The sequence below is a fragment of the Neodiprion virginianus genome, chromosome 5 (assembly GCF_021901495.1).
Source record: "Neodiprion virginianus isolate iyNeoVirg1 chromosome 5, iyNeoVirg1.1, whole genome shotgun sequence".
NCBI lineage: Eukaryota > Metazoa > Arthropoda > Insecta > Hymenoptera > Diprionidae > Neodiprion > Neodiprion virginianus.
This window is the reverse complement of record NC_060881.1, coordinates 10,980,103-10,997,671: the sequence shown is the minus strand read 5'-3', so window position 1 is coordinate 10,997,671 and position 17,569 is coordinate 10,980,103. Positions and strand designations below refer to the sequence as shown.

At 37.2% G+C, this 17,569-nt stretch overlaps 1 protein-coding gene across 4 annotated transcripts in view; it reads right to left on the bottom strand.

The window, feature by feature from the left end:
- Positions 1–230: 230 nt before the first annotated feature.
- The window catches only part of LOC124304950 (protein rhomboid-like), a 114,191-nt gene continuing 96,852 nt past the window's right edge, over positions 231–17,569 (bottom strand). For all 4 annotated transcript variants that reach the window (XM_046763768.1, XM_046763769.1, XM_046763766.1 and 1 more), the window contains 2 exons: positions 16,706–16,861; positions 231–5,620 (listed from right to left, as the gene is read on the bottom strand). In XM_046763768.1, coding sequence (XP_046619724.1) covers positions 5,300–5,620; positions 16,706–16,861 — 477 coding nt within the window. In that variant the 3' untranslated portion in view covers positions 231–5,299. The remainder of the gene's footprint in view (positions 5,621–16,705; positions 16,862–17,569) is intronic.

Sequence of the window (17,569 nt, the reverse complement as noted above, 5' to 3'; positions counted from 1 at the left end):
TAAAACTGAATAAAACCCCTCTTCCAATCTCTCAGCCTCGAATATTCCATGTAGAATTTCATCATCAACAGCATTTAACTTTACATTGAGTAGATATGAACGTAACTGGAGTATTTAATGTCTTGTGCATAGAAATAATTTCATACGAATAAATTTTTCACTTCGATATAGGTAAAAGTGAAAATATCCGGTGTGTTGCACCGAACTTTTTATTTTTCGAGTAAGTTGGTATTTATTTTGAAGAATATGTATATATTTTTTTTCCATTTTTATTTACGATTACCAATCCAGTGGGGCCTGGAAAGATTTCTTGTTTTTCGATTTTATTTTTTTAGTCTACCGTTGACAAACTTGGACAATACCTTTATTGTAACGTATATACATGGTTTGTATGTTTTTTGAAATTCTTACTTTTGCCTCTGATTGTTTTGACACATGAATAAGGTATATCATCACGCTCTTATAACGGTGAAGCGTGTACGATACGCAAATTAGTTTCTCATTAGTTATATATACAATAATTCATTAATCGATTATATTATATTATGATGTATAATATGTATAATATGTTGAAGATAACACTTAAATAATCACAGCCAGTTTATTTGATAATTATTTATGATGTAGGTGATTTATGTAACTATGTTTAGTATATGGGTGAATCTTCCGAGATACTCATTTTTCGTAGAATACAAAATTTTTTTCCAAAACTAGTCATTTTTACTTCTAAGAGTATGAATGATCTTTAGTATAAAATAATAAAATATAATTATCACTTGGACAAAATCGTTTTTCAGTTTTGTGGGATTTGTCGTACTTCGAAAAAATCATAGTGCCAGAGGAATGACCTTGGCTAGTTTTAATAAAATATTCAATATTGAAATACTTATAGGCCGTTATAATTTCTCGATATCCGTGAAAACATTTGGGTAACCCGTGAAGTTAGCGGTTTTAAGACCGTGTGATCTTCAGACGCGGCGACAACGCTACGAAGTTAGCCTTTTAATGTTCCTTTCTTCATGTCATGTACAAGTTTTCGTGATAGATACAAAGTTATCTTTTGAAATTACCTCTCTTTACGTTATTCACGTGTTTTCATGATGAATTCATAAGTCAGTTTGAGAAAAATTTATATTTAAAATAATTAAAATCAGTGAAATGGGAGAAAGAACGATCGAAATTGTGCCGGATTGTAATTGTCTGTTTAGAGCAGTATCATACTTTTTGTTTAATACGCAATAAAAATACGCATAGGCAAGGAAAAGCATTGTTTTGTATAATATTACTGTATATTACATATTAAATATATTTCTTTATCCTTGCTTAAAAACATCAAATGACGCAAACCTTTGGTTACAATTCTATATTAGTATAAATCTTTAGTAGTTTCACGTACGTTAAAAATATGAAACAGAACAAAAAAATAACAAAATTACTGGCTTAATATTATATTTCTTTTATCCTTGTTCAAAAATATCTATTTCTTTCTCAAACTTAAAATACTTTTTACGGCAGAAAGTAATCGAGGTTGGAGACGGCAATATAGCTACTACATTTTCGTATTTTACATATGAAATGTCTTTCTCATCGGTTTTGAAGACTTGTTCATTATTTAATTCGGATACTCTCAAATACATTACTTTAGTTTCGGCATCTTCTTCTACATCGCCCTGTGCAACTGCAACGTACCTGTACCTAGCTTTTGTCGTTTTCAGTTGAATCAATAAATGTTTTCCAGTTTTAATATTTTGCGAATACAATTCTTCGTCTTTTTCGGCACTCGTACCAGCCTCTTCGTCATCCGAATAAACATCGAAGAAATTAACCTCCTTTTGGGGATATTTTCTGGAGTCCAGTCACCTGGAGTTGATATCATGTCCTCATCACTTGATAGATCTGGAACTTTTTTGATAGGTAAACTTATCGACTTACAAGTGAGTGAACCAAGATGATATGCGACATCATTTTCTCCCAAAGTACTCAACGAATAAAAATGCAGTCGTGGAGAGGATCTTTTGTTGAAATCGTTCTTCACCTGATGAAACTTTCATAGTCCCTTTAAAATTTAGAATCTTTTTGTGCTCTAGTCGTTTAAATATTTTCTCAATTTCCTCAGTGGCCACAGGTAGATACATAATGTCCTCAACATTGTGGGAAAGTGCTTCGAGTAATGATTCAAATGAGGCAATATCACTGCCTTGGGTTACCAATCTGTCAGCTGTTCCTTTCGTCGCACCACCTACACTACCTGGAGCACCCTTTCCATGGCCAGTCTCTGAACAGTTCCGAGGTATTATTGAAAATAAACTCACATATCGGAAAAATGAGTATCTCGGGAGATTCACCCATATATATTGTGAGTAAGTAAGTAAGTATAGTAAGTATAGGTTATAATGTAAGTAGTAATAAAAGGGAGTTTCTCGGAGTCTAGGGATTTACAACCGACACTTACCGACATCTTACCCCGATTCAAATACTTCTCTGCGATGACATCGTCAATACTGACCCATGCTGTACCGATCCGAAGGTCAAAATCAAAATCACGCAACAATTTCATCTACCAAAGGTCAAAACTGTGCTGTCGTGACAACAGTTTTATCGATCGAAGATCAAAATTACGCTGCTTTACCAACAATCTCGCTGTTATTCACCTTACTGACGGTCCAGGTATTGCGGTGACGCAAACTCTTTTGTTCTCCGCGCGATCAGCCTGCCAGTCCCAAGAATGCCTTGGTAAACCTAGGGTAGCTTATGCTGCAATCTTTATCTCTCTACATTCTACAATTAATAGTTCCGAGAACTGTTTACGTCAACTCGGATGCTGATGTGACATCAACTACCCCACATTTTTTTCCCACATTTTTTTCGACCATCGATAGGGGAGATGACAGCGATATTGTTGGTAAGACAGCCTGATTTTGACCTTCGATCGACAAAATTGTTGGTAAAGCAGCGCGATTTTGAACTTCGATCGATAAAAATTCTTGGTAAGACTGCGCGATTTTTACCTTCAGGTCGGTACAGTAGGGGTCGATAGTCGTGACGTAATCACGAAGAAGGGTTTGAGTCTGGGCTAGATGACGGTAAGTGTCGTTGATAGTAGTAGTAGTAGTAGATCTCTAGACTCACAGAAACCCCCTTGTATTACTAATGATGTAACACACGTAAGACGCACGCGGTTAGTTTATGAGACTGACGTTAATAACGTTACCGTAATGAAACATTTCAGGTAAAGTTCACTACTCAGAAATTATGTAGTTACTTTAACACTGTCAAGTTTCTGAAAATATGAATATGTTTTACCTTGATTATGGTTTACTGCATTTCAAACATTCCTAAAATTGCGGCACAACGATTTTTATGAAACGCGAGTCAGTGCAATAACGTTACTAACTTCAGCCTCATGTTAGATTTCACCCGAGAAACACACGCTCGCCTTATTATACATGAGAAAAGGATAATTTGCCGCGGGTGAATTTGCTAACGAAGGTTCGGCAGCATCTGTTCCTAATTGAGTACGTATTTTGGTTTGGCTTGGCATAACCTGCGATACGACAATGGACGACTTTGAATTTAGTGATACCCACCATTGCAATAGCCTTATTATTCTGATAGCTACCATTTATTCTCTAGAATTATATTATGCATACATATATCATATGCATACCGAATACGTGTATATATGTGTACAATATGTACATATTTGAAAAGCTCTTCAAACTTCAGACTGAGAGTCCCGTCAAATTTTGATTAGATACCAAATGTTCGATTCGCTTCATAGATGGTGGGGTCAACTCGTGAATTACGGTATGCAAAATGGTACTGAAGTTTTTACAATCCCTTCAGATTTTCAGAAATATTGCAAACTTGTGAAAAATCAAGAAGCCCTATTGAAATTAGGACGAAAATTATGTGAACATCGTCAAATCTAATGAAACGTAATCGATTCTGTAGGTTTTCAGACGTATCGCGAATACCTACCCATGAAATTCGGTAAGATACTTGAAATTGATCAGTTGGAAATCGAGTCAACGACACCTGTTTCACATTTTTAATTCTGGAACAAGAAGTTTCGTCAAGGTTTCTGTAAGGTTCCTTTATTTTACTGCCGCATTAATGCAGTGGGTCATCGTACTCACAAATTTTTATAAATTTTCACGCAACCTTCAAACGTGGGGAAAATAAAATTGTGGAGGAACAGCGATATAAATTCTGTGAAATTCTCGTAATGCAGTAAAAGTTAAGAAATTGATGAAATACTATATTAAGAAGTCCGATATTTCATCGAATTTTCAGTGGCATTTCTAGCAATTCATTTTTTGTATTATATATCGATATAATTTCATCAATAATCTTCGAAATGTCCACAAATATTTGGAAACCAAAGAAATCTGTAGTAATCTGTAAAATCAATAGACCATTCTGAAATCTACAAGCTGGACAAAGTTCTGTGGAATTGTCTGAAATCCGTAGATGGTCATATGAATAATTCATGGATTGATTCCCCTTACTGGTTATCGTGAATGGTCGTCAACGCGATTCATAACAGTCGCAACAACCATAATTGTAACGAGAGCTTGGCACATTGATTCGAAAGTACGAATTATTCTAGACAATACCTGGGTTGATTAATTTTCACGGTAGTACTGGAGTCGCGTTAATCAAAATACATACATATGTGTAATTAATAGTAATTATATTGATTATTAAAAAAGTTGAATTCTACACGTCTTATATAACTGTCGCATTTGCGGTACTCGCGAGCGGTTGGTAATCCCGTTTAATGAAACGCGCTTTCTGCGAGCGTGGGGCAGTGTATTCGTCGAGCTTCACTATGTATAATATAAGCATATAATATAGTGAAACTCGTCAGCGGCGTTGAAATTGAAAATGAAAGAATTAAAACCTAGTTGTTTTATACATTACACATACACCATCAGATTTTAATTAAAATTATTAAACCCAAGTCCGCGGCGAAGTATCTATGGTGTCATGTGCGGAAAGCATATAGATAGGTATATATAACGGGTATATTGCGATTTAGGGAGGGTTTATAACGTAGAGTCCTTTAAAACCAGTGCTCAGTGTACCTCGAGTCCGACACAAAGTACAAACAACGCATCTGCCGTTGGTAAGTTCTTTTCAATTGTCGAAATTCCCTACTTCCGCTAATTGTTTCAGGTGGATATTCGTATCCACGAAGCTCCATGCTTCATTCGTAGACCACCTCTGCAGCCTCCTTGATCTTGACGATGAGAAAGGACCGCTTGCAGAACCTTACGAATAGCTCGGTTTTTTGTCAGGAGGCCCTCCGCTGCTGGGGAAGAGCGATCAGGTAGATATTGCCAAGGATCGCCCCGAAGATCAAGAGCAGCACACCGAGTCCCGCCAGGAAACGGACGAATCGGACGAACTTCCGGCCCCGCGAATCCTTCTTGCTCTGACGCGGGAAGAGCGCCAGGCCCAGCAGAGGACCGGCTATGGCCCCCGCGACATGGGCCGCCCAGCCCACTCTCCCACAGCCTAGCAGTGCTGGGACCGGAAGTGAGACTACGTCAGCACCCGCCAACAGAAGAATGGCCCCCAGCCGCCAGTTGGGGTACGGCAGCTCCCCGTGGCACTGGATCAGAAAAATTTCCCACGTTATAAAAGAAGTGAGTTGAACACCAGTAATGGGGTCTTTGCACTTGAAAGAAAAATTCATTTTTATAACGAGACAGTCTAAGGAAATTGAACACCCAAGTGCGAATGAATAAATTTCTTCGCTCACACCGTAACAATGAAAAATTCAAAAAAATATGTTTTCTGTTTTGCTTCGAACTCTCAATGTGACTTAATTTTTCTATCATATTCGTGCGCTCGGGTAAATAGAAGAGAATAAAAATTCCCCGCCAGGATTCGTGTGCCCATTTTCAACTGGCCATGGCTTTTCTTGGATTTTTAACAATATACTTTTGAAAATAACTACGAAAGAGAGATGAGTTTAGTTTAGTGAATTTTCATTTGATAAATTTGAAATTTAATACCTCAGTACCCTTTCGCAACTCTTACAGAACTAAAATACAATTTCTGTCAACTTACAGAAAATAAAAGCAACAAAATCAAATTTTTTCTTCTAAGGATCAATTATTGACAGAAAGCTTTTCGTTTCCAGTCGGTAAGTGATTGGAAGAACACTCAGGGTTGAACATTCGACAGAGAAAGAAATTTTCTGTGAGATTAATAACTATGAATGGCGTTGTGAAGAAATAATCGAAATTGGAAAAACTATACATTCACAGAGCAAATTGCGTATAATTCAACCCCCCTACAATTTTTAAAGGCCGTAAAAGTATCGGTAGAATTATCTAAAAATAATAAGGTATACATAATCTATGCTGTTGAAAAATATTGGGTAGTCAGAAATTTTTTGTGACGGAGTCAAAAACGTCTGCTCAGTAATTCGAGTTTAATTCATTAAAGATAGCTTTAATACATTTTTGAATTACGAAAACGGGAATTGGTACTCGTGTAATTCTGTAATAACCAGTAATCTTATCAGCAAACTGAAATAGCAAGACCCCATGTCAAGTGAGAGAAAACCAAAACATGGTCGGTATACCGTATACTATATTTCATGGCAGGGCTGGGAAGACTAAAAGAAATTAGTTTTTTCCGAACTAACAGCATGAGCACTCCAAAAATACAAAACTTTGGCGCGTATTGTAACATACGAAAAAAATTATGCAGCGGTGTTGCCTCGAACTAATTTTCGTTCAACTTGTTCCAGAATAGTGCAGCTCAAAATATTTTATTCTCTGTCAACATTTTCAAAACTTCGGGTAATTGGATAAATGATAGAATTTCACTTTCATTTAAAATATAACGAATATTCTCAGGTCTTTTACGCGGGATGTTGTCACGTGATCTTCCTGTTTGTTTTATTTCTACTTTGATTCAATTACATGTTAATTCATTGTCAGCAAAGAATCTTATAACATGAAACATTCTGACAAGAAATTCTTGCCATTTTTTTCGTTTCCTTTGACATAAGATTCTGCTCTTTCTTGTCGATAGTTTGTCCTTTTTGAAGTCATATCTCCAACTCCTTCAATTTGGAACAATTTTGGTTGTGTAGTGCACTTGATTCGTGACTTGAAACCTTAGGATTCAGCTTCCACCAAGTATTAACCCTTCCAGTCATGCATTTTTCATCTGCACCGATTTCGATGAAAATTCGTACCCGGGGGTTTTCGGAGTCGCTGATTACGAATCCGGCATTAGATTTTCAAAATTCAAAATGGCGGATCCAATATGGCGGACGTGAAATTCCAAATACTTGTTAATTCGTCTAAAACTGTGTACCCAGGGGTTTTCGGGGTCGCTGATTACGAATCCGGCATTAGATTTTCAAAATTCAAAATGGAGGATCCAATATGGCGGACGTGAAATTCCAAATACTTGTTAATTCGTCTAAAACTGTGTACCCAGGGGTTTTCGGGGTCTCTGATTACGAATCCGGCATTAGATTTTAAAAATTCATAATGGCGGATCCAATATGGCGGACGTGAAATTCCAAATACTTATTAATTCGGCTAAAACTTTGTTCCCAGGGGTTTTCGGGGTCTCTGATTACGAATCTGGCATTAGATTTTCAAAATTCAAAATGGCGGATCCAATATGGCGGATGTGAAATTCCAAATACTTATTAATTCGGCTAAAACTTTGTTCCTAGGGGTTTTCGGGGTCTCTGATTACGAATCTGGCATTAGATTTTCAAAATTCAAAATGGCGGATCCAATATGGCGGACGTGAAATTCCAAATACTTAATTAATTCGTCTAAAACTTTGTACTCAGGGGTTTTCGGGGTCTCTGATTACGAATCTGGCATTAGATTTTCAAAATTCAAAATGGCGGATCCAATATGGCGGACGTCAAGTTTTATATCTTATATCTTTCTGCTCAATATTTTGGCCTGAATTTAGTCATTTGGGAGATTTTGGAATGGCTGATCACGAATCTGAAGTCATAAGTTCCTAATTTCTAAATCCAAGATGGCAAATGCCATCTTATCTTTCTTTGTCTACGAGTATATTCGTGTCTCTCTCTTAGCCCTACCCGGAACTAACGACGAGGACGTGGAGAGCATCTAGTCCCACTCTTTTTTTTCTGTTTTCTTGTTTTTTTTCCTGTTATTTTTTTTGTGTTTTTTGTGTTTTTTTATTGTTTTTTTCTTCTACTTGGTTTTTTTCAATATCCCTATTATGACACATGCACGCACATATATATATATCAATGATAATGATAAGGAACCACGGATTTTAATTATCTCAAATCTCATCTCAAATTAACTGAAATGTTTATTTCTAATGTATATTTGAAGGAATATTCCTGATAAAGTAAGATTTTACGTGATTGAAATTTTTATTGTCACATTGCCCAATTGGATCGACTATAGCGGATCCACCATTTTGAATTTTCAAAATCTGACCTCATATTCGTGATCAGCGACTCAAAAAACCCCTAAATACGTATTTTTAGAGGCCTTGGTCCAATACTAGAGCACTGAGGTGATTTTCTAAAAGGTGGGACCGTAGCGGTCCCACTATGACTGAAAGGGTTAAATGCATCGGATGAATAAAACTTGGATCCATTCGATGTGTTTACCTTCTCAAACAAACGATAATAAAAGCAAAATGATGATGCTTTCGAAGAAGAATAAGCCATCCAAGTACGTCAAACTTTTTAGCCGTTAATCAATGTGCGGTAACTCCATTTCCAGGTAAGCCGCCTTGTCTCTTCTTTTGATGTTAAAGAGCACGACTCTGAACGTGTTACTGTCGACGCTTCGGCAAAGTTAGTATTGATATGCTGAACAACTTTCTGACCGTGCTAAATAAGTAACAATCACATATTTTCATCTATATGCTCAGACCATTTTCCGATATCATCTAAGTTTCGGTATTAGGTAGCAGACAATAAATACCGATGCTGCATCAGTCTCTGTCTCTAAGATTTCGAAATCCATGTCTATACATGCAGATACAGACTCTGACTGAGTAGACGTTGTTGGGACCTTATCTTCAGAAACGATGTCAATATTCGTAACAGGTACCATATCAACAGTACCAAGTTCTTGTATTTGTTCAGCGTCTTCTGGGTTTGAAGCAGTAGTAGCCTCTGATGAATTAAAGCGTAATCCTGGAATGCGACGTCTCAGGAACAGGACCTTTCACATATTTAAGTATAGTCTCCTAATTTTTTCTAATATTTACTTCCCTGGCTCTTCTTTTATACGGTAAAAAGCACCGCTTTCTTTTGCCCTTTTCATTTTCGACGCTAAAACAAAACAATATATATAACATTATCTACCGTCTTCGGCTATCTTCGATCTACGTCGGTTGTCATCGTGTCTATTGGTCGTCGGCTACCTCCTGGTCCCGTTGGTTGTCGTTATATCGCTCTTGTGTCAACGTCAGTTGGCGATCGTGTGTGCATTTTCATTTAAAAAATAGATGTATAATCGTGACAAAAAGTTGGATTATAATATTCACTAGTAAAATATACCATACATTGAAGTGCCACTATATCCTAATCTAATTAGTACAGGTCCAAAGATTTTGGTTATTACTTATAAAACTGATCTTACAGTATAAAGTAAATAGTTCTAACTAGCAGGTAAACAAAAATAAAAATTGTAATACTCAGATGGTTGTATGTATACCAGTCTATTCTTAATATGAAAGAATTAATTCTCGCTGAATATTCGTCGTGAACAATCCGAGCACAAGATAAAACAGGGCAAATGACAGCAAGGCAACTGGTTATTACAGACTGGTTGACAGTCGCTAAAGCGGGCGAGATGACTACACTCACTTGAAGAAAGGGGATTTCCCGGTTCCGTCACAGATATAATAACAAAAAGTTGCGTGCTCATTTCAATCTGTCCGAATTGAAGGGGCAGCAAAATTATAAAAAGAAATGGTTCAAATTTTTATTTCAGCTTACAAGATATTATTATTACTTATTGTGAAATTTTGTCGCCCCCAAAAAGTACCGCCCGGGGTGGGCCGCCTCCACACGCCACGCCTCTATTAGTTTCGTTCAGTTTTCATAAAATATACGAGATAAAATACGTTACTATACACAAACGTGTGAAATACGAACTCTAAAATACATACGGGCAAGTCCACCAATTATCAACACAAGAATGGGACGTCAAAAATCGATTTGTCTGAATATTTACCTCTTGTAGTGTGTATTAAGATTGAAAAGTTCACCAAGTTTGAACTTTCTAGGGCTTACGGTTCGCGAGGAAATTACACAGCGAAGTTTATCATTTTGACCTAATTGAGCTTTAAACGCAAATGGTTATTCTATCGCTAGCGGACTAAAAACATTATGAAAAAATGGCTAGCTAATGTGAAAAGTTCTCACCTTTCTGGACATTCTATTCATTTCTAGACAACTTTTCGAAATCAATTTCAAAAACACGTTATTTCGGCAAAAACCGCTTTCTTCATGCGTTACCAAAATTTATCTTGTGAGTTTCACGTGTGAAAGCTGAAATTTTTCAATACGTAACTCAAACTTACACTTGCTGAACTTTTCAATCTTAGTACACACTTCAAGAGGTGACGGCAGACTAATCGATTTTTTGACGTCCCGTTCATGGATTGATAATTGGTGGACTTGCTCATATATTGAAAATTTTTACTGGATTGCCCAGGTTCTCATAGCGTGCCATGATTCCTAAATTAATTGCATACCTCTGCCAGTTCTGCATGTAACATATTTTTTTACACGTTGTCAGTTATGACGGTGCCAAGTGAACATACCCATGTCTACCTTTCATTATATACGTGGTGCAGACTCGGCTGAAGCGAATAATAGATTCAATTGGTAATTCTAGCCAATCATATTATTTCACCGTATAGGGAGGAGTCTGCAGAACTGCAATTCCATCCGCAATCTCGCCATCGTTGAGCGATGCATTTGCGATAAAGTCATGGAAATATGAATAAGTTCAACGTATTTCAATTGCTAATCAGAATTTGTTCCCCTCGCATGTTTCAATGATATTTCAGAATTAATTACACATCAGAATTATTGATTAATTTTTTTTTTTTTCTCATTTCTATCCACTTTCTATAGAAAATTTCGTAATTAGCGCGCAACAAGCGATGTGAAAGGTTTATCTCGAGCAAAAGGGTCGGCAGGAGGAATTAATGTTGAGGGTGAAATTTCTTCAGGTTATTATAACGTGGAACAAATGTCAACCCATTAGCTGGGTTGCGGATTGTTTACCCTCATTTTCAACAAACTTTTATAATTTTTATAAACGCGAAAAACCAGGGGTGTAACGCGGTCTCAAATCTGATACATACACAGCTTAGGTTTTTTCTTGAACTCAGTCCTGCGACCTGGCTGAGGTCTCAACGGCGAGATTATACTGAAATAAACTAATTGTGAGTAGAAGAACTTATTTATAAAATGAAAGATAAGTTATTCAGCTAGGAACTGTGCGAGGATAACAAATTATTTTACATCCAACCACATGGGTGCGTGGGTACAATGAGCAGAGCGTGTGACATAAAAGTCAGAAAAATGTCTCTCCCCTTGAAGCAAGTTAACGGCCGAGCTGGGACACCGAACTGTGAATTGGTGATTAATTATTCGCTGCAACAGCAGCAGTGGCGGCGTCGGCAAGAGTTGCCAGCTACTCCAAAAAAGGAGCAAAATAAAGGCGAGTGAAAATAAAAGGGGAAGAAAAAAAACTACGAAAATAAATTAAAAGTAGGGTGTAAAAAACAAGAAATTGCCGCACAAACACTTTTTTGCATTTGTCAACCTTTTTTAACGCCAACTTTTGCGTATTATACCTCAACAAAAGATATACGTGACAGCTGGATGCCTGCAAAATACCTTCCGTCGAGGGTTGAACATCAAAGTGGTTAGTTGGTTAAAAATAGATACATGTCTTTCATTTTATTACGAGATAGTTGCACACTCAGCATTTATCGAATTATTATGTTCGGTAACTACAATCTATTTGAAAATGCAGTTATAATACAATGTTTTGTTACGAGTGCGGAAAGTGGGTGATTTTCAATGGCTGTGAAGCTTACGGCGCGAGCTGCAAAAGTGAGTACTGCGTTCACACGAATGCAAGAGGAAAGCTGACGGCAGTAGCTCATAGACATAGTAAAGGGAAATCGAACGAATCTGGTATCTTTTGTACCAGTTTCAAACGATCTTAAATGATCGATCGATATATGAGTTCCAGTTTATAATTTCAATATGTATAATTTTTGCATTTCTAAAGAAATTTTTGCAGCTGATGTACATAATAATTAGATAAATATTCAAGACCTAACTACACCGTAATAAATATGTAAAAAAGTATTGATTTTTCAACAATTGAGCTGCCAAAAAAAACAAAAAAAAAATGCGAGAATCTATGTTTCATAACACTGTAGATCACCGCTGAGTAATTAGTACAATACTGCGATGTGAACTGTCAATTCAAAGGCGAACGTTGTTATAGTAAACTAAAATGGGATTTTATGATGACGTGATAAAACTGTAGGATTACTTTATATGTATACATGTCTGAATTTGAGTTATTTTTAGTTACTTCTTACTGATATTATACATGCATACATACAGAGTGAATTGCGAATCACTAAATGGCTTAATGCACGTGCGCTAAAATTCGAGAGCAGGGCAGTTATTTTGTCAAGGTAGCCAACATTTTCGAGGTACAGCCTGTGATCGGAATTTAGAAATATTGGTCACCCTGACAAAACAACTGTTCTTGCTCTCGAATTTTAGAGCATGCACATTAACCCATTTAGTCTTTAGCAATTCATGCTATATATGATTCAGTGGATATGAATTTTAAATTGCTCGCGTTCTCGCCGTGCGAGAAGAGAGAATGATACATAAATAATATAATTGAAAAGAGTGTCGCGAGCTCCGGCCTGTGAGAATAATTATTTCCGGCTTACACGTGTAGAGAGCTTACAAAAGTCCCCAACAAGTGGTTATTTAATGCCGGAAAAAATGACCCCCAAGATTTCGGTATCCGCAAAAGTGAACTTTAGTAAGCTATGACTTCAGGACGATCATTCTGAGGACCATGTTTTCCTGGAGCTTTTTGTTTATACTTAATTTCTCAAATTCATTTTTCAATTTTTGCATTGGTATAAAAAGAAAACAAGGAGAAAAAATCACCCATGTATTTCTACTAGATAATCAAACAATGGACAAAGTCTTGCAAAACTTTCCCCTTATACTAACTATTCTGAAACTACGGTTTCCTAAAGTTCAATTTTGCAGATGCAATAATATTGCAAAACTTTAACCTTATACTAACTGTTCTGAAACTAGAGTTTGCTGAAGTTTCATTTTGCAGATGGAATAATCTTGAAGGTCATCTGAAAAAAAATGTTTGTCGTAGTTAATTGTCGATATAACAATACATGTGCTTTTACGCTTTTTATGGCTGCAAAAATCGATCGCTTTGTTTCCTGCAAATAAGGTATTCTGGTAAATGAGTATTCTGGAACAAAAGTTTTAAATACGTTGCTGATGGTAAGTAAAGTGGAATTTAATGAAAAATCTGTCAACTATCCAAACAAAAGGCAATAACAAAAGTTATCATAAATATCAGCTTATGGAGGAATCATACACCCATCGTGTTGGATTTTTGAACATTTTAAGGTCCTACCGTAAATGTATACAAAATTGTTTAATTTTAATGAAAGTCAATTTATTTTTCTCGTATATGTATATTTATTGTTCTCGTCATCTTGATTGAAACGAATCTTTGATTCAATTCACGTTTCGTAGTTAATAATCAGGTCAATTTAAGAAAAACTTTGTTACGAATATTTTCAATATGAATTTCACCGTAGCTTTCATTTTGAATGTTATTGCAATTACCGTATTTTCACGATTTTCCTGTTACCCTCGCGCTCTCCCTACTGCGTTCTTGCTTGGTATTTTCTTTGGATTTCTGAGGCACCCAGCTTCCATGACCTCAGCATGTTGCAGCCGTTTATATGCTTACTGCTAGCTATACATGTATAGCTATCTGCTAGCTGCCCACCCCGTCCATTATGGTTACATTTCCTGGTATTTGCAATTACTTCTGCTGCTTATCGCGCTGCCAGTCAAATTGTAATCTATTTTTTTCAATACACATGTGAAATAGATCCTTTTTGTCACTGTGAAATGAATGGGGAACTGCTCATTTCAAGCACGGACTGCATTACCTCCCTAGGGAGATAATGTACAATGAACTACAACTGAATGATATTGTTTATCAATCATTGTTCTTGTGATTTAATATATAAAAGAAGAAAATCTAAATGATTCATCGACGCCCAGACCGACCCCTAGACCTAGGATCGTGAAATTCGGTGAGCATCTTTTTTTCGTCACGTGGGCAAGTACTAAAACGGGATTTTTTGATATTCCACTTCCAAGGGGATGAAAAGGGGTGAAACGCGTTTTTCGCGGATTTCTCGATATCTCTTCAGCTCATTGATATACCGATTTCGTTTTTGCTTATAACGGTTACTCATTTGAATATCTGAAAAAGTTTTCGAGCATTTTTTGAAATTGAACTCCTAAGGGGCAGAAAATGGGTGAAATCTGTTTTTGCGGACGAGCCTCCAATATACTGACCAAAGTGTGGAGCAGCCCCTAGTTAATTTATATATGTGAAATCAAATATGGAATGTAATTATTTTATTTTGCCTCACATGCTCGAAAAAGGGTCTGTACATGCACTTAAGCAATGACTACCTCGGTAGAAATGACCCATTTCCCTCTCTTTGTTGCGCAATGTACTGTTCCACCACCAAAGATGCGGTCTGCTGCTTAACGAGTCTTACGTTCATTCTGGCTGCTTTAAGAAAAGGCATCACAGGGTGGCTCTTGTAGCTGCTGCTATGATGGGGCTCTTGAATTCGTTCAACGGGGAGCAATGTGTGTTCTTCGGCCCTTTCAGCCACCATGTACTTCTGCATCTCAACCCTCGACTGCTGTCTGTGGCTAACTCTCTGTCGAAGATTTGCTTCAGCTTCTCAATTTGAGATTTCATACTTTTTACAGCCACCTTGCTTGCTCGCCTACCATGTGGACTCAGATCAATGCAAGCTCAGCTCGCATGGTAGCGCTGGAAAAGCAGATCCGTGAACTTCAGTCGGATATTTCTGAGCTACGACAACTGCAGCGATCACAACAAGCCCAGCTGGTAGCACTGCTGGAGTCCATGGACTGTGCTGGTAAGGTTTAAGTCATCTTCTCTGGTATCGCCTGTCATCCAGATCACGAGATCTCGGTGGTTCTGAACTAGGCTGCGTTGGCTTTGGGCGAAGATCTGGTTGATAGAGGCCTCGTGGACTCTCGTATCTTGGTCTCGCAGAAAAAGACCAAGCTCAGTTCTCGAGTCACTTTGACCCGTCTTCCTGTAGCTAACAATAAGTGTGAACGTAGCTATCTAATCTCGACAAATCTCACTCCACCTCCAGCGGGTAATATTTTGATCAATGATCCTAATGAGGCATTACTTCAGGACTGACACGAGATGTTTTTTATTACAAACGCAGCAGCAAAGACTGCTGGTATTGGATACGCGTGGTACAGTAGCAACGGGATTCTCGTCAGGAAGGCTCAAGTTTCACGGAAGAAACAGATTCGCACGTCTGCAGACCTCAACCATCTGCTTCCGGACTGACGCCGTCTGCAGCTTCGCTCCTGTTGAGGGCTCAGCCAGCTTGATTTTCTTAATTTTCCTCGTTTCTTACTGTTAATTTTATTTTCCGGTTTCTGTTGTGAGTTTTTGTTTGATTTATGACCGCTTACTGCATTATTCAATTTTCTGCTCTGATCTTTGTACCTTAGTTGCTGCGTACACGTTTGCTTCTTTCTTATTATTATTTGATATCAGTTACTCTATTCTTTCTCTCTTTCTTTATGCTCAAGTATTGTCATGGAAATAACATTAAACATCCATCTATCTCTCTTTCTCCCCAAGCACGACAATTCAAGTTATATGAAAATACAAACGTCGGGTAGGTATATGGAATACAGATGTATAGAATTCAATCGCCTAAAAGCATTCTGAATATGAGTGAAATCGTTGGGCAGTGTATCTCAAGGGCGGTAAGTTAAAAATTTGAAGCTTTCTCAAAACGCAGAAGCAATTAGCTGAAATTGCAAATGATTTCATGTTTGTCCTGTTAGCTCAAGCGTTCAAACGTGGGTAAATTTCGAAGTCATTTCATACGGTTCGAACCGCAAAGCTTCATCAAAATATCCTGTAAACACAATCTGTGTATTCCAATAAACACGTTCAGAAATTTGTCCATTTGCGATAGCTTCAAATAAGTTAATTTTTGTGTACCAGAATCGTTTATTTTTCTTAATTCGTTTATTTAATCAAATTAAATTAGACTTACGATAAAATCAATTTTCAACCCTGATTGTTCCAGAAAATGAAATTTGTAATACAGGTATATTGCGTAGTGACTCTGTTCCAAGGCGAATAGACAGAGTGATTGCAGTTCTTCTTGTCAATTAAGCCATCATGGGCTGCTGACTTTTGTTACGGGCTGAATTTGGCGAAACGAAAAAAGGGAGCCACGAATGATCGGAAAATAGACAACTACCTGTCATTTCAGGATAATTTTTGGACGGGATAATAGAACTTACCAAGTACAAGTGAGCGAGGTGACTCGTTAGAAGAGCGTAAACTCCAGCCGATGCTCCAACCAGATAGAGAGTCGGTTGAAGAAGCGATGCTCCAAGCGCTCCGCAAATGCCTCCGCCCAGGTACACGGCCGCCACCCCAAGCCACCCTTGTTCTACCTGGGAACACGGATTTTATCAAAATTTTCACCGCTTTCCACCCCTTGATCTTGTAAAATATTACTCTGATGAAAATTAAGGGAACCAAGGCCGGAGGATGTCGAGTTGCGGCGTTTTCTTTACGAAGTCGTGGCAAATAGAGATTGGCATAAAAGCAAGATCCCTTCGTAATGAGATAATATGCAAAGTAAATTACGGTTGGTCTAGTTTTTTTTTTTTTTTTTTTTTTTTGTGAATAGATCATTTTGTTCTCAAATCGATTTTCTAGAAATCGCAATTTTCACGGTTTCGTTACTCAGTTGGTGGAAATATATAGTATATAAAAACCTCAAAGTGTTGAGGTAAACCATAAACCTGTACTCTATTGTGAATACAGTTATTGTTGTAAAAAATTCATTTCAGCTTAGTAATGAAGAACTCGTTTGGGAATTAAATGAGCGATTATTCATTACAATTAGACAAACTCGAAGCTCTTGGCGTTAAAAAAAAAACCGTTAATCGACATTTCTGATGTAGTGAAAAAAATTCTTGCTTCTTGGATAATTACTTGAGCATAAATTTGAAAAATCGATTATCGCATTCACGTGGAATAATCGAAAGAGGGCTGCAGTATGGAGATATTTGTCCACTCATATATCTCAAATCAACTAATTTAGAATCACTCCTAATTTAAAAAATTTGTACTCTTTTCTTAATATTTTCTTACGG